The sequence below is a fragment of the Gymnogyps californianus genome, chromosome 1, assembly GCF_018139145.2.
Source record: "Gymnogyps californianus isolate 813 chromosome 1, ASM1813914v2, whole genome shotgun sequence".
Taxonomy (NCBI): Eukaryota; Metazoa; Chordata; class Aves; order Accipitriformes; family Cathartidae; genus Gymnogyps; species Gymnogyps californianus.
Genome location: NC_059471.1, coordinates 139056476 through 139079449, shown reverse-complemented (window position 1 = coordinate 139079449; position 22974 = coordinate 139056476). Strand labels below are relative to the sequence as shown.

At 43.3% G+C, this 22974-nt stretch overlaps 1 protein-coding gene across 2 annotated transcripts in view; it reads left to right on the top strand.

Moving 5' to 3' along the window:
* ETV6 (ETS variant transcription factor 6) overlaps positions 1–22974 on the top strand; it is a 138810-nt gene that overhangs the window by 45159 nt on the left and 70677 nt on the right. For both annotated transcript variants that reach the window (XM_050914514.1, XM_050914521.1), the window contains exon 2: positions 1441–1570. In XM_050914514.1, the coding sequence (XP_050770471.1) occupies positions 1441–1570 (130 nt within the window). The remainder of the gene's footprint in view (positions 1–1440; positions 1571–22974) is intronic.

Here is a 22974-nt window from a genome sequence, read left to right as displayed (position 1 = left end):
CAGCAAGCTGATAGCAGCACCTTGCGCCAGAATCAACTGGGCTTGCTTTGAAGTGGTGGCTGAGAGATGCAAGACTTTCTAGGTGCTCCATGTCCCATTTCTTTTTGGACATGTCACCTAGTCTGCCTGAAGAGTTTTCTGCTGTGGTACATTTAGTTGTTATTTACTCATGTTGTACAAACCTCTCCTTCCCTTTGCTAGCGGTGAGGGTGCTAACGTTAGGTTCTGCAGGTGCCTCTATCAGCCTCAGTCTAGTTCCCTGCCGCACGGCCCTGATAGTGTTGTGATTCGTAATGGAAGTAATTACCTCCTGTTGCTCCAGCACCAAATTTGTCTTTTCCGTTTGCCAGAGATTGGGGTCAGGGTGGGGAGCCACACACGTACTCTCCTGCAAATGCTCAGCAATGAAGGTAGCTCCTTTTGCTTCTGTATGTATGTGGATGTAAATCCACACTGTTTGCACTGTCATCATTAAATGTCAGCAGCACGGTTTTGGGGAATAACACGCATTGCCTTCCAGGAAGCATATGATAATGATTTTTTTATGCTCCTGTAAAATTGTGGCTATGTTTATTTACAAAGGGTATAATTTGTGCTGTGATTGGAGTACAGGCTTAGAATATGGGAGAGTTTTCCCATCAGATCAAATGAAATTTCAGTGTTAAATTTCTTGGCAGATGTTTTCAGAAATAAAAACCTAACAGTGACAATTATGAAACTAATGGAACATTCACAAATTGCCCTTTAACTCTATTTGACTGTCCTTGCATAGCTGCTTTCTGTATGCTGACTTACTTGGTTGCAAGTTAAACTACTTCAAAGAAACTGCTAGTAACTAGTTTAGGCAAGGAAAAGAAAAAAACCCTACATTACTCAATGGTAAATAGAGTAGTTTTTGGTGATAAGAGTATGGTTTTCTGCAGCAAAGACAAAACTAATTGCTTAATGTCTTTAAAATGCTATGAAGGAGTAAAGTGTTAAATACTTAATAAATGTGCTCAGAGCATGACTGATTTGTTAGCATAAGATTTTTTGGCACTTTCTGTAACAGTACTCATGCACGTATCATGGAGTTGCTGTCAGATTTTCACTGACATAAAACCCTCAGAGTCTCCCCACTTGTGTGTCACTTCCCCTTCCTAATTTCTGAGAAATTTCATGGACCTTTTGAAAATGAAACCCATCGCTCTAAAAGCTGTTCGGCCCCTGGCTGCAGCACTGGGCAGCACGTCGCCTGCGCAGCGCTTGCCCGCAAGTGTGCTGTGCTCCGTGGCTCCCTGGGCAGCCGGGTGCATCACTAGTGCTGCTCGCCCCCACCATGCGTGCACACTTCCTTCCTTCCACCCACTTCCCCCTCCCCTGCCTTGGTTTCACACCTCTGTTCCAAAGTTCATGTTGTCCTCTCTCTTTCTCTCTCCCCCCCTGCTTTCTTTTAAACAGCAGGAAAGAATTTCGTACACACCTCCAGTGAGCCCGGTACAAAATTACACTTCCTCGTCACCACTACATGTCCCAGTGCCTCGAGCGATCAGGATGGAGGAAGACACAATCAGACTGCCGGCGCACCTGCGTGAGTGTCAGCGCGGAGACTTCTCACATTCTTGGATTGAGGAGGGTGCGGGGCGGGGTGAAGAGGTGTTTATATTTGTATGGAAGAGAGCAGGGAAGCCCCCTGGCTTTAGACTTTTTTTTTTTTAAAGCTCTAGCTAGTTTGATTTTTCTAAATATTATTTTTAACCAAAGGAAATTACTCTTAAATACAGTACATTGTACCCCCTCCCCGCCATCCCCTGCACCCCCTGTCAAGGATTTGGCTTATTTCTCATGACTGGCACAAATGTGGAGGTCTTATTTCGACGGGAAGTGCTATGTTTCCTTCCACAGTATAGGAATTGCTCAGCGATGTGCTGCGACACAAAGTCAGAATTTCACAAGCTGTGGCAAGTGGAGTGCATTTGTGCTGTGAGTATTTTTCAGGCTGTTATGGGGCTCAATATTAAATACTGCTGGTGCCCAGGCTCTCTACTACAGAGCATGTGTGCTGACAGAGGCAGTGGGAAAGGAGGAAGAATGAGCTTAGCTGTGCACAAAAGGATGCTGCAAAGGAGGAAGGGCATATCACTGACATTGGAACAAAAACTGGAGCTGGGGGCAAGGCGAGAGCCAGGCGCTTCCTTGCTGAGATGATTTAATGTTTGAGGAACAGGAAAGGCCAAGGGCTGTTGGCCAGCGAGAGGTGAATTAGTGAAATAGGATGGGGACAAGGAAGAATGGAATTTTCCTTTTTGGAGGGGAAGCAGTTCTGATGTAAATCGAGAGGTTTTAAGTAAACTTTTGTCAGGTGTTATGTTCCTTGGGTACTTGAGCAACAAGGAGCAACAGGGCCAGGAGCAAACATAACTTTGTGCGTTGCCGTCTGACAAATGGGTTTGGGATTTTGGGGGGGGGGGGGGAAGTCCATGTTTATCACAAGACATTCTCATTCCTGTCCTCAGCTGTCTTCCAGGCACACTCCTTTTCTGGATGCACACTCTGCTCCCAGTGCTTCTGTAATCCCAGGCTTGCTCCCTTGCTGGCCATCAAGTTGCTCTGCCCCAAGGTCACTTGTTGCCCATGCTGCGTTCTGCACGGTCCTGTTTTTGCCTGCTGCTGCCTCTTACTCTCTTCTGCCTGTGCTGCAGCGTAGCACAGGTTGTACTTTTTCTCTGCTTTCTGAAGGGAATGGGAGCTGGTGCTGCAGCATTTCTGACCATGTCTGGTTGCTACCTGAGTATCTGTGAGCTCCCAGACCCTGCTTGCCCGTGTGCGTGGCTTCTGGCAACTTTCCCCAGCCTGGTGAGGACTTACACTTACAGGGCATTTCTATGCTTTACCCAAAACTTAGACGCAAAAAACCCAACATAGAATCCGTTCTTCTCCAGCAGTTCTCTTCGCCATTGGCACTTTTAATCTTCGAGATTTTTTTTTTTTTTTTTCCTCATTGCATTAGTTCGTACTATTTACTTCTGCTGTGGGAGTCACTGTCTGTCCTCTCCGCAGCTAGGATCACGGCTGGCTTTCCAATGACTTACTGCCTTCCCCACTGGGCCTGGCAGATGCGCAAGGCAGGAAGGCAGAGACCCTTGATACTGAAAGGGGTGGGGCACTGTGTTTACTACCTGCTTCCTTCCCATCAGCTAGCCAGTGTGCTGGGGTAGTGTGAAGCTTGTAAGGCTTCCTCTCAGTGAAGACTTTTTATTCAATATTTTTAGGTGTGATCCAGCCTTTCACCTTGATTTTTGTCTTGGTTTTTCTTTTCTTTTGATTGGCACATTTTTAAACTTGCAAGGAGTCTTCTCTACCACTAGTATTTCCACACCAGTCTGACTTGTTGTAGTGAAAAAAACACAGATGATTAATCATTAAGTATCTGTGGAATATCTTCCACAAAGTTAGTGTCTCAGGTCATAAACAACATGGAGCACGTTTACATAGCCTTACTAGTTGTGTAGTCCCTGGCAGTATAGTATTTTGTAGCTCAGTATGCAGTCAACATTGACCCGAACACTGTGACCAACCAACTGACCCAAACACTGTTAGAACCACTGTTTAAAGTATATAGATTCATAGCTAGGCCAGAACAGACCATTATGAATTCCTAAAACGATCTCTGGTATAACCTGAGTTACAGAACTTCACTCAGTAACTCCTGTGTTTAGGTCCAGTAACTGTTTGAGCTACAGCATTTTATGCAGAAAGATTTCTGCTCTTCATGTAAAGACTTCAGTGATGGGGAGGATATAAGGTCTCTAGATGTTCTTTCAATGCTTAATTATCCTCCGTATTTGCTTTTTTTTAAGTGCCCTATTTATAGTTTGAATTAGTCAAGCTTCAGTTTCCAACTATTAGATCTCATTATCTCCTTTCCTGCTAAATATTGTCAAAAGACTACTCCTGATATAGGTGCTTTTAGATAAAGTAACTTCTTAACCTTTTCTTGGCTAAACTGGATAGGAAGAGAGGTTCTTAAGGCTGTCAATCTTCATCTAAAGCTTCCAGATTTCAAATTCTGTTTGTATCCTCTCTGAACTGTTTCCCACTTCAGACATCCTTCTTAAAGTGAGGACAACAGAACTGAAGATCATATTTCAGGAGTAGTCTTCCTAATACCAGGTACAGAAATAACTAAGTGCCTTTTGGATCTCAGGTCACGAGATTTAAGAGGTATTAACATGGCATTTTGCAATTCCTGTATGGACTGCTCTTTTTTTTTTTTTTTTTTTTTTTTCTTTTTTTTCTAGAGATGTGTCTGAGAGACTGCTTTGGTCCTAAATCCACACTGCCTTAGAAGTCAGGCAAAGTAGCTAATTTCTTTTTCAGGCTGTGGTACTGTGCGTGAAGATTGGGTTTAGATCCGCAAAGTCTGAGGGTTTTCTGGGTCTGAGAGTTTGTTTGGTTCCAGCCTTATTGGGTTTTTTGTTGATCAGGTGAAGCATAATAACTTCTTTCAACCCTCACTCATTCCAGTGCAACGGGGAGATATGGTAAGTTTCTCCAGTCATACACAGAGCTGATAGATTGTCAGGCCTCCACTCATTCTCTGTTTCCATGGCATTCTGATGGCATTTACCGAAATAAAGGCAAATTTTAGTCCTAACATCTTCATTTCTGCCAGCTTGCAAGCTCAAGAGCTATGCTACAGGTGCAGCTGAAGACACCAGTTGGCCCAAGCAAAGGTAGAACTAGAGACAAACATTTCAGATGGAACATGAAGTGCACTCTGTGGTTTCAGACAGTGTTTTATGCCTTCCTATTAGAATTTTCACTGTTTCTAATGTTTAAGAGCACTCTGAAGGCACGAACAGCCAATAGTATGAGGACAATTAGTAGAGCAATTTCCTTTGGTGCAATAAATTATTTCTCACTGTTTGGTGAGCAAATGGGTCTCAGCTTTGCTGAGCTGATTTGATCCAGAGACTGGAAAAGGGAGAAGTGCAAAGTTTAGCAGGGTGGAATGCAGATCCCTCTTTGCTACAAGCATGCAGAGGACTCCTTCTCTTTGGTCAACACAGCTAGAAATATAGAGAAACCCCTTTTCCTGGGTGTGATGTGAAGGCACTTTCCCCTTCTCACACAGCCTTTCTTGTTTTAATTAGCTGCTTTCTTCCCAGCCTGCCCTATTCCTGTAGTATAGAAGTACAATGTATTCAGCTTAACTTTAAAGCTCTGGGAGAGTGAGAATCGTTTTCTGGTAATGCACACATTTCTCTGCTGTACTTCTCTGTAAGGGACTTTTGACCCATACTTTTAAACATACTTGTTTGCCTAACATCCACTTCTTACCTAGTAACTGAGTATTGGGTGCATTGTAAACAAACTATCAGCAGGGAGCTGGAGAATATGTTTTCCTCTATTTTAGGTATGTAGTCAGAAAGTACAGTGATCTCCAGTTCACTCTTTGTCCCTGGTGTGTATGCTGTGGTAGCTTTGCAGCATATCTGATCTCCACTAGACTGCACTAATGTCAGATAGAAGGAGTGTTTGGAAAATGGAGATGTTTACTGAGGATTCAAGAGACGCAAGTTCAGCTCTCACACAAGGCTCTGCCCTTGGTGCCTTCTGTGACCTTGGACATTTTGATTTAGTTTCCCTGCTGTAAAATGAAAAAAACATGAGTGCAAAGACTCTTAAAAGTTGTGAAAATTAGTACGGTGGTTGCCCAGATATTGTGCTAATGAGGAATGCTGAGATAGGTGGAAGTCCTGAAACTATTTACATACCCCTTATCTCTGGGGAAACTTACTCCATATTACCATGGAGAGAAAGTTCTCTCTCTCTCTCTCTCTCTCTCTCTCTCTCTCTCTCTCAAAATTAAAACCAATCTTTTTGTCTTGTCTGGTACAATGTCATTAGTTACTCATTTTGTGCTATGGCCAATACCTTGTGGTAAAAAGTTCTTGCAACTGGATAGAGGATACAGCATTTAAGAGATGGATATGAGAACCCTTCCCTGTGTCTATTAATATGCTCTGAATCAGAGAGAAAATAGCTTTTTCCTTTTTTGTAATATGCAAGCTGAAAATAAGGTGGTTTGCCTTCTACAACAGCAACTGTAAATATGTGCTAAAGGCTTCATGGTTTTCTTTGTCTCCTTCAACGTAAAACTTCAACAAGAGACACAGAAATACCAGTGCTGAAAAAGGACTTGTTGCATGCTCTGATCCTGTGCAGCAGCATTCACCCTTGCATGTTTCTGTCTATTTGTACAGTCTGATTTTTATCTCTGAAGGGCATCTTCCCTTGGGAATGCGTGTGTGTTTGTTTAGGGAGATGGACCTCATGGGCAAAGATTTCACAGTGTTTTCTATTGATATAAGCATGAACAAGAGTTCATTTCTTCCCCTAAACTAATTACTCTTCTTTCTTTAGTGTTGGCATCCTTCATACGCCTGCAGCCCATTGTCATAGCAAGGCACACTGCACACGCTTTTCTGTACTTTTCTGTATACATGAAGCAATTATTCTTGGCAGCAACTAGTTTTTCTTGCTGTTGCTTTTTTCTGAACCCCCAACAGCCTGCACTGATGTTCACAGTAGAATGACACACTCTAGATGTCAGGATGCATGCATCACATCATAGGGGAGAACTTTTACATTGGGACTGCGGTATTGTTGATATCCTGACTGCACTTACTTTTTGGGGGGTCGTGGTGGTGGGGAAAGCTAAGGACCTATTCATAAAATCATCTGAGTACTTTTTGTTTCAAATGTAGGCTTAGGTTCTGGTGTTTGGTTTTCCAATGTGCGATATGTTCCAGGCTACAGCTAATTTTGATGAACTTCAGAGTATCCAGACCTAGTCAGATACAGCTAGTGAGATCACGTTTTTTTATTTCAGTATTTCTGTGTCCCTTATAATTACTGTCTGTTCTACTGCTTTCATTAAGGAGGACAGAAGGGAAATTTATTTAGTTTTCTGCAATGATTATATTAAAGGCTTTAAGTTTTTGGCGAGTGTTTCATAGGAATCTTTCTGCATGCCTATTTATATTGGTATTTGATACTCTGATTTGGTGGGGACCAGTCCGGTGGCTGTATATTGGTTTGACATCTTTGTGACCCTAGCTGTACCACATTCTGCAAAAAAGCCCTCTGTATAACCCCCAAGTGAGGACCTGAGTAGGGGGGCAGGCCAGGCAGTTGGCTTGCAGTTGGGCTCTCAGTTGGGCAGGTTCTTTAAACTAAGGCATTTATCAGACCTGAAAGCAGTTTATTATGAGTTTCTTTCTCCTGATCACACATTGTTGCTTATATGCATCATTTGTGTTTTAAGGGCACCAGTTTTCTTTCTTTCTTTCTTTCTTTTTTTTTTTCCTAAAGGAATGCAGGAAACAATTAAGAGAAGGAGGAGGAAACAACAACATTGTCAGGGTTGCCAAGGATCCATTTTTTCTGTATAGTGTCTATTAATTGTGCTGCTCCTTTTATTAATCCTTTGGCACCTGTTAATTATTCTACAATTTTGGCTAGCAGCTGGAAAGCCACTTTGAAGCATTAAGCATATTGTTATTTAGTTACTAGAATATTCAATGCATTGAACTGAAAGTATGTAGTGAGACGGGAAAAAAAGCCCTTCACCCTAAGCCACATTTAGAGCAGCAAGCAATAAAAATATTTGCTTTGGAAGTATCTTTGTGGAACAAAACTGACTGACGCACATACAGGGAAAATAAAATAAAAGCTGCATAAGACAAAGGGACTGTGAGAGGTGGCCATAATGTCAAATTAATGACTCTGAGGCTAATCCTGGTCCTGCTGAAATGAGTGCTTAAATTCCCACTGATTTTAGTGGGATCTGGACTGGCTTCTTCCTCAGATGATTGGCTTCTTCCAGCCCCCTCTTTGCTCTTCTCTGACATTATGGCCTCTTAAGCCTCGTTCCTCCCTCTTACTGTCCTTTATATACTTGCTTTTCCTCCTAATCTGCTTTTCACCTTATACTTCATTCCCTCTCTGGGTAGCTAGTCCTTTCCTAACCAATCCCAACCCACTACAAAAAAACCCCAAACACACAAAAAAAACACAAACAAAAAACCCAAACCATCCAACCAAAACAAACAACCCACCAAAAAAAAAAAAAGAAAAATTAAGCCAGCACAGTGGCCCTGCTTGCTACTGCCTGACTGTTTGCAGTATTTAATCTTCTTGATGTTGCATCTTCGTCTTCCACCACGGGCTTTTCTTGCACGTTTGTATTGTGAGCTATGCAGGGCAGGGCCCATCTGCTTCCTCTGTTCAGCAGTGCCTCCTGGTCTTTCAACTCATAACTTGTAATAATCTACTGACAGACTGGTTGGACTGTGGAAATCCTAGCCAGCTGCCCTGTCAGCCTCAGTGACCATTACTTCGGTGAACCCTAGTGAAGTGACTGGGCCTGGCTCCTTCATGACTGTGAGTTACATCCAGTTGTTAGGCAGACAGGATGAAAATCACGAGCCAGGGAGATATTGATTATGCCTGCCTCTTGCCTAAGGTGGCCTCTTCCACAGGCAGCCTCAGGTGCTCATCTGAATTTAACTCATCTACTCCAGCCTGCCTCCTGGGTGTTTTGTACAGTGATTCTCAGGCCAGCTTTATCTGGAATATGTTGGACTGGGAAGAGTGAAACCTCATTACTGATCCTGCTGGGAAAGCTGTGGCCTTTGGATCAGGAAAATCCTGCTTTACATTTTTCTGGCATGGTCTTTGTTCATCACCTGTGGGAAACCGAGCCCCTTGTCACTGGGTTTGCATCGGGGTGACTCAGGGCCACTTCATTTGTCACCCTTGATGTAAACAGCCAGCAAGTTGAACCCTAAATCTGTTAGCTCCTTACTGCTGCCTGGTGACTGTGGCAGAGGCATCCAGGTTAAGTATGAAAAAGCTTGTCATAAAGGGCCAGTGCTGTGAGCTGGTTTCTGCTTCTTGAGAGAGTATTTTAGAGTCAAATGCTTCTTTTTTTTTTTTTTTTTTTTTTAAGTGTACCTGGTTGTTACCCAGACAGAGTTAACGCAGCGGTTTCCTGCATCGACAGTCCCCAGTAGAAGTGTGTGGAGGGATGAGATCCTTCCTGCCCCAATGGGAACTTGCAAAGCAGTCCTGAGATAGCAGGGTGAGAGACCTGTGCTTCAGGGTACAGGGAGCTGGCAGTGTGGGAGTCCCAGTGGTGCTAAGCCAGTCTTTTACCCTCCTGGAAAGCTTCACTTCAGGGTTTTAAATCTTCAAAACACAGACTCACCTCTGTTGAGAGGGGAAAGGGAGCCATGTCGCTTTAATCTGGGATTCAAGCCGATCCCTTGTGGAATTCCCCTGGAAAGTGTGGGGAAGAATAAGAAGCAAAACCAGCAGGACATTTATGGTATTGCTGGGTTTGAAGCATTTTTAGCTTTGTCTTAAAGGGACGCTGTCAAGATCAGTGAACCTAAAATTAGCTTGCTTTTCTCTTTCCATCCCAAATGTGTCTGTTTAATTTTTCATTTGTGTTATGTTACAGATCCTTCCATGTTCTCTTTTTTTTTTAAGAAATAAAATTAATGTAAAGAACCCATCGTTCATAAATAGCCTTACAATTAAAGAAAACACAGAAGAGAAACTGCGTGTAAGCCGTGACTAACAACTCCACAATAACAAACCATTGTGTGGTGAGCGCCTTGCAACAAAACACAAGTGTGGTAGAAAGCCCTGCAGAAACAACATAGCATGCATGCAATGTCCACTCCCCTAATAAAAAACAGAGCTGAGCCTCTGAACGTTGGAAGAGAGCACCACTGTCCAGCATTGAGAGGGGCACATAGTGTGTGAGGGGAAACCTGCTGCAGCTTCAAAATACAGGGATTAACGTAATAGGTCGTGTGTATACACACACAGAGAGAAAACAATTATTTGATGCCCTTTGTGAGAGGTTGGATTTCCTTCTGCTGTACTTGTATGTCTTCTCTCTCCCGTGCTGGCACTCCTTCTGGTGCTTAACAAATACAGCCTGACAATCTCCATTAAACAGGATTTTATGCACATTTTACAACTCCCCATTTTACTGCTGGAGCAGAAGGACTAAATGATTTCTAAGTTCATTGAAGAAATTTTTGGTAAAATTATTTCATCCAGATTTGGAGGCCCAGTCCAACACCTCAGCCAAGAGCCTCTTCTCAAGACCATTTTCCAAAGCTACTTGGGAGGGGGAAGCACTTGTGCATCAGCCATTCCACTGTTGTGGATGCTTATGTGCTGTCTGTCTTTTATGGGATGAATATGTTTGAATGTGTTCACTCATGTAAACTGTTTTGTGCAGGACTAGCATGCTGCTATTAATGTAGCAGTGATCCTTGTTCAAGAAGTTATGAGTTAGTTATATATTTAATAGGCTTATGGTTGGTGATGTGAGTTAATAAACAGTCACCATTGATTGGCTTTCTAGAGTCAAAGCATTAGGATACTTGCTCAGCTCCAAATCTTTGCTTATGAGTCTTTATGTGTAAAAATTGTACCCCGGGAATAGCCCTAAGCACCCTGCTTTATTTACTGCATATGCCTGTCTGGTTTTGAGCCCCATATACTTATCTATCCCACTGAAAAAAGTGTCCATTCTGCACTGGCAGCAGGGTCAAGTAGCTCTGTGGCAATTATACAGACCAGAAAATGAAAATGTTAAATTACACTGTGACAAGTTAAAATGAAATTAACCAATGATTAACCAACGTATCCTTCCTGCCTTTAGAGTCCACAGGCATAGTATGGGATGTTCTGCAATCAGTGTAGAGGTAGGATGAGGGTCTCTGTGGCAAAATTCTCAGTTACGGGGGTTGATTTGGAGACAGTGCAAGTCTTCCTATTTGAGAGCTTATGGAGTGGATCCTTGTAGCTGGAGAGTTACTATCCAAGTCCCAGAGTTACTTGGAGCACTGGATCCCATGTGTTGCAAAAAACTGGACCTCTCCTGCGGGCAAGGAATATTCTACCCATGTCCTACGTGGCCTTTGCCCTCTCCTGCTGCTGTGACATGCAGAAGGGGATGGTACCCCAATACACGCTTTTGGCATTACATACTCCCTTCTCGAAGGAAAAGTGGTAGTTTCACTGGCTTTTGGACTATGCACCACTGGGCATACCCTGGGGATGGAGGAGGAAGCAGTGAATTGGGCGACAGGAGTTCAGTGGGGAGGGTCTGACAACTATACTGACCACAACGAAGACCTGGTCTGAACAAACCAGTTGTAGTCAGCAGCCGTGGGAGTCAGCTCTTTGCCAGAGTGTTAAATTTTGCATATGCTTTCTGGTAAGGATAAGCTCTAGGAACACGCTCATTTCAGAGGAAAATACTATGATGCTGGTAATGAAATTGTACTATCTCAGCATCCTGCAAAAAAGGTTTATTTTCTTAACTTATTTATATGTTCTCAGCATTCTCCCTCTTTCAGTTCTCTAGAAGCATTTTTTTTTTTTTAGGTTTCCCTCAGGTGTCTTAAAGCTTCTTGTTTGCAGAACAAACCTCCCGAAGGGACTGTGACCTGGTCAGAGCACTGACATTTTATTTTAAACCCACCAGCAGCAAAAAAACACAGAATATTTTTGAAGGGAAATTTCCTTTTTGGGTTTTTGTATCCCTGAAAGAATTTCCGATGTAGGCAGACAGTAATTCCCAGCTACATACTTCCTGATAAGGAAACAGCTCCAATAAATGCAGCTATAAATAGCTACCTTTTTATTTTTTAAAAATGTAAGGAGATTTGTTTAGCCTTTCTTTCAAACTGTTGAAAGAAAAGGACAGTGTAGGATAAGAGTCTTAGGTTTGACACCCGTTGGCTCTCCAGATCAACAAATTAAGATTTTAATCTGCATCTATACATTTAATTACATAAAGTTGAGATGTTTGTTTATTTCTGCTCATCCTTCTCACAACACTGTAAAAGAAAAAACCACCTCCTTTTTACATGGTAAACATAAATTGCATTTTGCCTTCCTCATGAGGGAAAAGTATTACCTGCTTTAAGCAGAATTCATAATGCTTTTGCTATGTGCCTATATTTTAGTGCTTCGGTTTCTAGATATAGTTTGTTAAGGTGCCTTGTCATCTCAGAATAAGTAGCCTGACCGTCAACTGCATTTTTTCACATTTACTGTGGATGTGCTGTAGCAAATTCATAGTTAGACATAAATTCCCTTTTTTCTAAAAGTAACTTGCTGGGGCAATTTTGTGCAGTCAGTTTATAAACTTTCTGAATTTTCTGCGTTATCTCCCCACTTTTTATGGTTCTGTTTCATGTATTTTTAATTTCATGCCTTTCACTTTGGACTCCTGCTAAAATTTTCCTTTGCCAGTCCTCCTTTTTGTTCTTTTAACAACACCAAATGCACAGTACCTTCAGAAAAACAAATAATTGTTTACCTAGACAAAAATTTATAGACATGAATAAATTGGTGCAAGAGTTAGTGTGAAAATGTCTTTGCAGGTTAGGTTTCAGGCCAGCTGTACCTGTCGTTCAGATTACAATTGAAAATATATACATGTCCACTAGCTTGATAGTTTTTATTTGGGGATAAGTCTGCTTCATAAATCACCTTGATGAGCACTTAGACCTTAGTTAGAGCTTGGTTTCTGTCCTACAGCGGGGAAGGGTCTGTGGATCTCCTTGCAGGCTGGCATGTTCTGCGTAGCTGCTGATGGGCAGGTGCCTCCAGCCAAATCCTGAGGCATGTTTGGGGACGGGCTTCTTCACAGTGGGTGTTAGTGGCTGGGGCATCCTCTTTTCCCACTTGTTCCTGTTGTGAGCACTCTCCCTAGTTTTCCTGGGGAGGGTGAGGTGCCCGTGGTGGGCTCCCTGCCACGCACGGCACCAGTTGCACCATGGCCAAAGCCCCTAGAACGGCGAGGGTGCAGCTTCCTCAGTGCTGGGAGTCAGCGGAGAGTTGAGGCCCAGCACAGCAGAGAGGAGGTTGAATAATCTCCCTTTTCCTCCTCCTCCTCATCCCTCTTTCTCCTTCCAGCGATTTCACAGGATCTTATGACTTGTGGCCAAATCCTACCCGCAAGGGCACTCAGCTGCCATGGGCCCCTCCTCTTGGCCTGCTGGTTGTGCTCCCAGCTGGCCCAGAGCCGAACAGATTGCACAAGGGTGCAGCTGGTGGAAGATCCCTCCTTGCCCTTGTCATTCGTTGTTCGCTGAAACGCCATGGCAGGGCTCAGCGCGCGCCCCTCCTCAAATTTTGGTTGCTTAGCCCCTGAGCACATCGCTTGTACTCCGTTTTCCTTTGTAGGTACCTGAAGGGGTTTTACTTTCTCCCTCCTGTGCTCCTCTCTTGGCTGCACAGGGAGGGTTGATCTGCATGTGCAGGCCTTGCCACGCCTCCTCAACAGGCCCGTGGAACATGCACAATTAATACGGTATTAATTAATTATGGGGAGAAGTCGCTGCTGGCACAAGAACCAAGGCTTGCAGCTTATAAAGTGAATGCTTTGATGCTGAGCTTTAAAGAACGTTTCCATCAACTCGAGCCAGCAGAGAGATTCTGTGATATTTAAACCCTCCCTCTGTACAGACTCCAGAGCTCATGGTTCTGCCACCCTGGGCACTAACAACAAAAGTAGTGGTGGCAAAGGAGGGTTCAGAAAGCACAACCGGAGATTGACCCTCATGAGTAAAATTGCACAAGTCCTAGGTGGTAACGTTGGGGCTGAACCAGAAATGGTTTGTTGAGCCAGCTTAATAGATGCTTGCAGTGTGAAAAAAGAGTGACCTTCTGGACCTGCTGAAATGAATAGGAATTGTCTCACTGACTTCAGCAGCTCCCATGGTTTTATCCAGAATATGTGTGTGTGTGAGTAAATGTGTAGGTTTACACTGTGCTTCTACTTATTTGGCCAATGTTTGGGGGAAGAGAAGGAACGCCTGTGCCTCTTTGGTTTTATGCAATACTGAGAATTTCTCCCTTTCTACTTCCTCTTCTCGGTAGTGCAGAAGGAAGTAGCCCCGGTCCCTGCTGGTCCACAAACCAGTTACTCATTTCAGTTCTACCGCTTGAGTGGGTCCTTGTGTATTTCCTAGTAGGGGAAATCTCCCTTTATGCGTATAAGTTCCTCCTTCCTATTCTCTCTTTCGTTCTGATTTCTTCCAAGCAATGTCTCCTTCAATTTTTAACCTCCTTGCTGGCTTTCGCTTCCTCTCCGTGCTTCAGTGAAGGCGTTTTGTCAGAAAACCCCCTCTGTACACAGATACTTCTTTGTTCCCCCTTTTTTTTTTTTCTGTGTCGTACTTCTTTGTATCTCGCTTCCTTGGAAACTTCCTTAGTAGTCTTATTACCTCTGGGCTTTTAGCTGCATTGCTCTGGATGGTCATTACTGTGTTGCTGGGTGTGTAATTGTTTAAGGCACCTTGATCTTTTTATTAGAGGTATTTTTTTTTTTTACTGCTCTTTAAATACTAATAGGCAGTGGTGACAAATATTGTTATTAAATACATGGGGCTTGTTTCATCACTGCTCTACAGCTTGCTTGGTGGTTTTCACTTGTTGAAAGTGAGCGTAACCAAATCACAGGAGTCATTCTCTACTTCCACTTTGTGTTGTTCTCAGGGATGCAATGCACGGTGTGGGGTAGTGGTGAATGGGTCACATGCAGTAGAAGTTCAAGGTTTGGTGCCGGATTTGAAGCCTTGGAGCTCAGCAAAATAGGAACAAGGGATAGCACTCAATGTCTGTAAGAGCTGGAGCACTTACAGTCCTCTCTCAATTTTTACACCCTCTCTTAGTTTTAAAATCATGCAGAATGAAAAACAAGCAGAGGGACTGGGAGTGACAGCAGAGGTAACAGTGACAGCGAGACGAGCTGTGTTTGTGATGGGCAGACCTGAAGCAGCTGGGCCGTTAAAGGAGTCAGTATTTGCTGTTGGCCTCCTGCCACACCATTATCAGTGTGTGCAATAGCGATGGCTGAATCTCAGAAAGTTTGGCGGCTGATTCAGTTCAACAGAACACCCAGAAGTAAATCCAGATGTCTTTCAAATTGGTTGGATATGCAGTGTTGTGGTGAGTTCTCCGTAATTATGATTTTCTTCTGAGAGTTCTGGGAGAATCCAGCTAGTCCAGAATAACCCTGAAAGCACAGCTTCTCACCCACGGCCTTTCTGGTGCTCCATCATTTGCAGTGAGAACGTGTGCACAAAAACCCCACATGAACTCAGAAAAGAGTTAACAATCAAAATTTATTTTAAAGCTGAGAAGTTTCGGATTATTTTTTTTTAAATCTGACACACATCATGTATCTCTGTGTACATGTACGTATTTAGATCCTGCAGAAAGGAGGCTTGCTCAAGTACTTAGGTTTTATGCACAGAGACTGTTACTCTTCCTTTTTCTCTTGAAGCTAATTAACACTTACAATGTGTTACAACCATTTCTTTTAGGCAAAGTTGTAAAATTACTGCCTATGATCAGAAAAAATGGATGCAGAAGATGATGGAAGGCACCTTTCATGCGACATGCACTGCCCAGTAGGCTCGCAATGTTGTCCTCCCCTTGTCTCTGCTGTGTCAAGCAGGCACCAGAGGGTTAGCCTGTGTTTGAGACTAGAAGCCCAAGTTTGAACTGGTCTTTCAATCCATTTTTACTGGATCGAGTGTAGAGAGCCAGCAGTATTGTATATGGTTTGAATCTCTAAGTTGGCTTAAAATTGTAGATGGGGCTCAATCAGCTGCATTTAATGCTTTCTTACTGAGTGCACTCCATGGGCCACTTCCCAAAAACTACTAATGTGAAGTCTGATCCACAAACAGTTTTGGCATCACTTTGGAAACTGAAATAATCAGAGCGGTATAACCTATTGTGAATAAAGGTAGCTCACAGTGATGATTTTATCCTGAAATGACTGGGCCCCCACTCTGAAGCATTTTCACAGTACAATTTTATAAGTCGATATAACATCAACAATGTAAAGGCTATAAAAATACAGTTAGTGGTATAAAACCTGTCTCTTAACCAGCTCTAAGTTACACATATGCTTTGTATAATTTGAGCCTCAGGACAGCCGCACTTTAATAGATCCTGATAACTGGAAGAACAGGGACATCATCTTTCTCTGTATGAATAAAATGCCCAGCGTGTCTTTACCACTTGAAGTTATGGTCATCTACTAAATTAACTGCTCCCAGTGTCACTCAGAATTGGAATGAAAGTAAATTATTCTTATTTTAATAATATTTTCTCAGTTCTTCTTGAGAGACAGCAACTCATTCATATGGGACCACAGTACAGGGAAATCTCATCCAGAAGGATGTTGTGGTTGTTCAGCAGAAAACAATTATTGATGTGAGTAGCTCATGACTTTTTCATGTGGTTTTACAGTAAAACCTGTGAATGTCCCTTGACTGTAGAGTTAAGCAAAGATATTTGTCAAAAATCAGTCGCCAGTCTCAAATTTGTTTAGCAACTCTGCATTGATTTCATGATTTTGCACCAAAATTGTTAGGAAATTGAAGCTCATGAACTTTTAGAGAGGTTTCTTAACGCCTTGAGTTTGTTCAAACTCAGTCCTGCTTAGGGTGTGGTGGTCTCGTCCACATGGTCATTTTTAATATGATAAGGGACCTAGCTAGAACAGACCACTTCCCCAGTTTTCCGATTCCCAGGAGACTAGAGGGGGGGATAGGACTCTGCAGTTTGAGGAAAAGATAGTTTTGTAAGTGAATGGGTTGGCAGGGAGAATGTTATCATGTGGCTATGAAATCATACTTGGTATGGAGAAGGTGAACAGGGAATGATTATTCACAGTTCCTTACAGAACAGCAAATCCAGAGGTCCAAGATAAATCATTGGGCAACATGTCTAAAAGAAACAAGAATGAGGATACATCACTACATGAAAGAAATCATTGCAGGAAGATGTTTTAAGGGCTGAAAGTGTAGATGGATCTCTAAAAGGAACCAGATAAAACTGTGGAGAGAGGGATAGGCCATTTGGTCAGTATGGAAACAGTGGCCTGGATGGAACCACAGCTCATGACATCCTTAAACCACAGATTACCACAGACTGAGATAAGCAATATATATTATAGAAGAGATTGCTTAATGTTTTCTTATTCCTTACGCTTTTTGCTTATGCAGCCACTACTGAAGACATTTGGCTAGATGGGTCGGCGATGTTTTCTAGTATGGCAGTTTTTATATTTTACCCCATCTGTAACCATCTCCAGTGATTTGACAGTAGTGTGGACGCCATCCAAGCAGATACATATTCAGTATGCATACACTACGCCAGAGGGCTCTTTTAGGTGATAACTAACTCATCAGCTAGAGGCCACGGATAAAAGTTAAGTGGGGGGATTTGCCTTTAAGCAATTCAGACAAAAGTCTCTTTACACAACAGCTGACTGAATCACTGAATGTAATGCCAAGGGCAGCAATAGAAAAAAAAAGTCATGTAAATTAGCTGGCGAGAGAACAGGGCAAAGCTATCTGGTGAAGGAGGGAATGGGAGAGGAGGGCAGGCAGCCACCTGCTGGAGCTTCGGCTTCAAGGACCGGATCTCCCCCATCAAGTGTCTGAAAAACAAATTTTGAAGTTGAGACTGAGGGGGAAATGTGGAGAGTCTCTCTCCCTAGCGTACAGGCCTCCAGTGGATTGTGATCACCCCTGTATGCGATTCTGTTATCCCTAGCATTTGTTTCTCCCGCATGCCCTCAAAGGGTTGCTTTCATTTTCCTGTTGTCGTCAGTCCAAGATCCAGTTCGGCCTGTGCCCCTTCTATGGCCCTGTCTCATCCATGTAACGTGTAACCCGAATTTCAGTTCTGCTTCCTCTCTTGCCCCAAACAACAGTTTGGGTTTCTGGGCGTAGTCATTAAAAAAGTTATTATTCAGTATTACTTGCGATTTGAAATGGTAAATTAAAAATTAACGAAGTCTGGCAGTGCTTCTGATCTGTGTCCCCTTTCCTAAGGTGCTTCATAAAATACCGTATGTTGTTATTCACTCTGGCCTGGATGTTCTTGGCTCTCTCCCACTTAATGATTCACAAGATGTCTGTGAGATTCATTTTTGTAAATGTGATTTCCCCCCCCTTCCCTCTGTGTATTCTCCCCTCTCCTTTGCTTGTGAGTCTTCACTGTAAAAGTTCATTAAATAAAACCCATGGTACATGTAAGGGACAGAGTACAGTCTCCGGCATGCCATCAGAAGAGATCTAAGATATGGTGCAAATTTTCCCCCTGATTTCCAAATAGGGGATTAGAGTAGTTTGGGAAGCTTTTCTACAGCTCCCCCTCCTCTTCCCCTGCTCTTTCTCAGCTCTGTATCTGTGTCCTGTGCTTCTTTCCTGAATAGAGAGATTTTTTGCTAGTAAAAGCTCAGCAACTCGTCTCCTCGAAATGCTCCTGGCTGTCTTTGGGGAAGGGGAAGCAGGAGAGAAGCCGGGTGCGGCAGGGTATCCACACGCCTGTGCGAGGGCAGAGCTGCTGATCCCGGCATGCCGGCTGCAGTAAGCAGGCAGGGGTGTTTGCGGGGCTGGCATGCCAGAGTCTCTTCAAACAGCTCTGCTCAAAGGCATGAGCTGGGCTCACTTCTGAGGGAAATTTCCTTTTTGGGGAAGTTGCTGCAAAGGAATTTCCTGTGTGGGCAGACAGAGCTTCCTGACTTGAAGGCTTCTTGGAAGGGAAACCGTTTCATAATGAAATGATAAATTAAAGACATACCAGCCTGGTTCGCTTCAAAACAGCTATTGAGAGAGCTCAGGCAGTGCACCATTATACTCCCGCGCAGAATGAAAATAAATTGCATCCTGACAGGATTCTCTGTAGTGGAGCATATCCTTCCCCCAGCCTTCCTCCCTGTATGTCTCGCTTTCCTACCCTCCTACCCTCCCTCCCCTTCCCCCTCCCCTGCTATTTGCTGCCCTCTCATGTATCTTTTGCAGCCCCCTCTAACCAACAGGCAAAGGAGCCTGATGTTGGAGATGGTTTGCTAAATGTACTCCGTTCCCCGTGGAGCAGGCAGCTCTGGTTTAAGTCCTGCTATGCTGGCCGGCACAGTGAGGGCCCTGGATGTAAGCCATAGGAATGGCATGTGGCCGCCGTGAAAACTGGGTGCCGTGGCTGCTGATGCGGTTGTGGCAAGGAGAAATTAGGGATATCAACAGAGTTTAAGTCAGTGCCTATAATAAGGAATGTCTTGGTGTGGTCATGAAAATAGCTGGGAGGAAGGGTTGCAGATATCTATTTCCTGTTAAATAAGAGGAAAAAGGGACCTTTGCTCCATCCCAGCCAAGACACAATGGAGGGAGGGCATCCCTAGAGAGCTCAGGCTGTTACAGCCGAGTTTTCAATAGGCACAAACCAGTTCATATTATTTGTCTGCTCTGCACCATCCCAATCTGTTGAAAAGTGAAGGCAAGCACTTGTGGGTCTCTGTGACCTAAGGGATGCCTGTAGCTGCAAGCTCAAGACCCGGGTGAAGAGCTTCGATTAGACTGCTTGGGTTGCCGAACACATTGTGCATGCAGATGGAGGATATGATTTCAGATGGCACGGGGGTAGGGGGAACAAACAAGCAAGAGTTTCGTGTCACCTTTCTCTGTCTCAGCTACATCGTCTGTAAACTTGATGGGTGATTCTGCTCACAATACATAGTTCCATGAAGTGATCTGACGTGTACTGCTACAAGTGTGGCATCAGCATTTTCTTTTCTCCCTTGGGAGAAGGCCTTTTATTCCCTGCCTCCTATTTGGCTGGCAATTAAACCTGCTTTAATTCTTTGCAAGAGTCCCCTGAATTGGTGTGCATTATGTGCATTGTTCTGCCAAGGAGGCCTTACCCCTCTCCATTGCTTAGAGAGTTTCTTAGGAGTTTTGAAACACTCAAATCACCGGCAGAATATTGCATGATTTTATAGTGAGTGTTGCAGTTTTGGGAAGTTTTTCTTAAAAATGCATCTGCTGGAGTCACGTGACAATGAAAGAATTTGAGTTTTGATTTGTATTTTTTAAAGCAAGTTTCTGGCCTGCATAAAGAAAAGCTGGAAAAGGTGATTCACAGGGCTCAGAAGTCAGATGCAAAGGACCCCAAAGAAAAATATGTATGTGTGTGTGATCATATATATATGATATATTTTTTATAGCTTTGGCAGTTTTTACCTTCTCTTTGCTGTGATTGGCATACCATCCCACAGCACTTGCCCACTATGCATGACAGCACCGTGAAGGCAAATCTGACACTGTGCTGTGGCCAGGGCTGTCTTACAGTGGTCCAAAGAGATGGTGCTGCTGCTTAAATGAAAGTTAGGAAGGATCTATCCTGAGAAGCCCGTACTAGGGACATGCCAGCCTCAGAGCTACAGCATACAGGAAGTCCTCAGAGAAACAGACTTCTGCTGTATGGTACTAGACTCTCTTCTTCATTCAGGTGTATCATTGGGCCAGACTGAGTTGAAAACTGAACAGTTCAGAGCAGAAAGATGCTCACCATGGCTTGCATTTTGAGGTGCTCTCTTCCTGAACCAATGAAAGTTGTGTGGAAATACTCAAATGGCAACGCTCAATATAGTTGTAAGTAGTACTCGTTTTAAGAAGACAGTTTCTGTAGTCAAAGTGTAGATCAGCAGAGAACAGTATGGAAATACCTACTTTGTTTTAAATTATTTTGTAAGACACCTGGTAATTTTTACTTGCAGTGCTATAGCTTGTAGAGGTAGATTTGGAGTTGAGGATGGTCTCTCAGAAACAGCTTCCATGCCAGATACAGTGCCTGTTCAGCTTGAAAGGGCTTAGAGGCTAAATTGTTAGCATTTGCCTAATGTGGATGACATACCTTGGATGGGGCCTTGTGTGGGACGTTTGACAGGCTTACTGTTCGGCCTGTTTTGTTTTGTTGAGCTGTGAGGCACCCAGAAGTGTAATAGGCAATCTGACTACAAAGGGTGGATAAACACTGGGCTCAGGACTTTTATGCTGTCACCACCTTTTGATAACATTAAATTAATGATTAAAATCAACATGCCACATACTGTTTGCATAAGTTGCTCCTCTTTCTGCCCTTGCTAATGTATTTTGTTCAGCTAATCTCCTCCTAAAGAAACTTCGTTACATTTTCTTTATTGCCTGCCTCTTTCTTAGGCTAGGGTGATATGCGCCTCTCTCTTTTGTGTGCTTGACAACAGCCTCAACCAGTTCTGGGATTTGCCATCCCTCCTTCCCAAACTGTGAACTCCCAGTATCTCATCTTTCCCCGCAAAGAACATGGAACTCATTTCTGTCGCCTTTTTTTTGAGCAAAAACTAAACAGAATTACTTCTAATCTACTCAGAACTAAAATCTAGGTAACATCCTGCAATGGCAGCAGCTGTAGCCATGCCAGGAGGAAATCTGAGTGGGAGCGCAATTGTTGAGCTGTACATAGGACAGAACAGTTCCACCAAGTTTTTTTTTTGTAATAGAGGTTTGCATTGTTAATCAGGTGCCACTCCAAGCTCACTATTCAGCTTAATTATAGTGAGTTCCAGTAAAATGCGGGTGGGAGGACACTTAATTTGTGCTGGTTTTTTATTGCTTTAAACGCACACACTGTTTGTTCTTGGCATGATATCAAAAGAGTGCTGGAAGGAAATGAGGTAGAAAAAGGAGATGAAAATCACAACCGCACGACTGATCTCTAAGGGTATTGTTCCTACTTCCACGTGGAAATCCCAGAGATTCCTCGTAGACGTTCGTGCTGGGTTGGCAGAAGATGGAAATCTTATATTTCATTTCTGGCAATAGTGGGTCAATAGGGACTTCTCTAATCAGCTAAAAACTAGCAGTGATGGAGTTTAAATAAATTGTAGGCAATTATTCCTATCATAGGAATAGCTCCTACAATGCAGGGTCTTTGAGGACAAAGGAAAGGCTGGAGAGGTGAGGTAGGATGCATCTTACTACCCTTGCTCTTGCAGGTGACATTCTAGGGCCTTGAGCTCTGTCCCTCCCTGTAGCATGTATTTGTGCTTGAAATGAGAAACCTGGAGGGTGTGAGGGGTATAGTACATGTCCCCACTCCAGAACAGTTCATTTTGTTATATGCTTGTCTGCTTTGGTGGAATTTCTGTGACTACCCTTGTGAGACAGTTAAGTCTCGCCCATAGGAGGCTGGCATTCAGCCTCCGTTTTCCTTTAATCAAGCTAAGTTTCCATCTTCTGAATTACACTGACTCGGACCACTCTACATCTCTGCTTGTGGGGTGCTTATACCAGGCCTATTTGCAGGCCTTTCTCTTGCTACACTGTCTGCTTCTCCTACAGCGCTGCATGAAGTATGTGCAGTGTTTTTGAAAGCTCAGCAGATACGGTGTTGGAAAAGTTGGGGAAGGAATATGTGAGCCAAAGATCGTTTCAAGGTAGCCATTCTTCAGATTCTTCTACTACTCTGACTGGCAGGCTGTCGGGAGATTAACTGGTATTTTATCAAGCTGGATCTCGCCCTGATCATTTGAAATGCTTCCTTTTTCACCTCAGTGTAATTTACAATCACAGATCTATTGCAGCAAGAAATGTTAACAGGAAAGAAATGTAAACACTCTGGCTGTGTTTGACTTCCTCTAAATATCTATATGTTTGTGTTCAGGGAGTTATTCAATTAAGAATAAAATAAAGCTTTCCAGTGAACCCTGGGAGAGCCTAACTTTGAGATAGGTTCATCTCTTGGGGATCTGGAGGGAGGGAGAATTACGTGTGCAGCAATGCTAGTTGGTATGTTGTGCAAGCTTTCACTGTGGCAGTATTTCAACATGGCATCAGAGACAGCTCTACACCAGCTGCATTTGCTTCCCATGAGAAAGCGGATTGGCATGGAGGAGCCTGAGGTTGAAAGTGAAAATTATGGACAATCTTTTGCACAATCCCTATTTAGGGGTTTTCAATTCCTATGCCTGATTGTATATGAAAATGCGTAACTGCTTAACTGCTGAAGGATGTAATGATTTTCTCCAGGAAATCTGTCTCTCAGTAT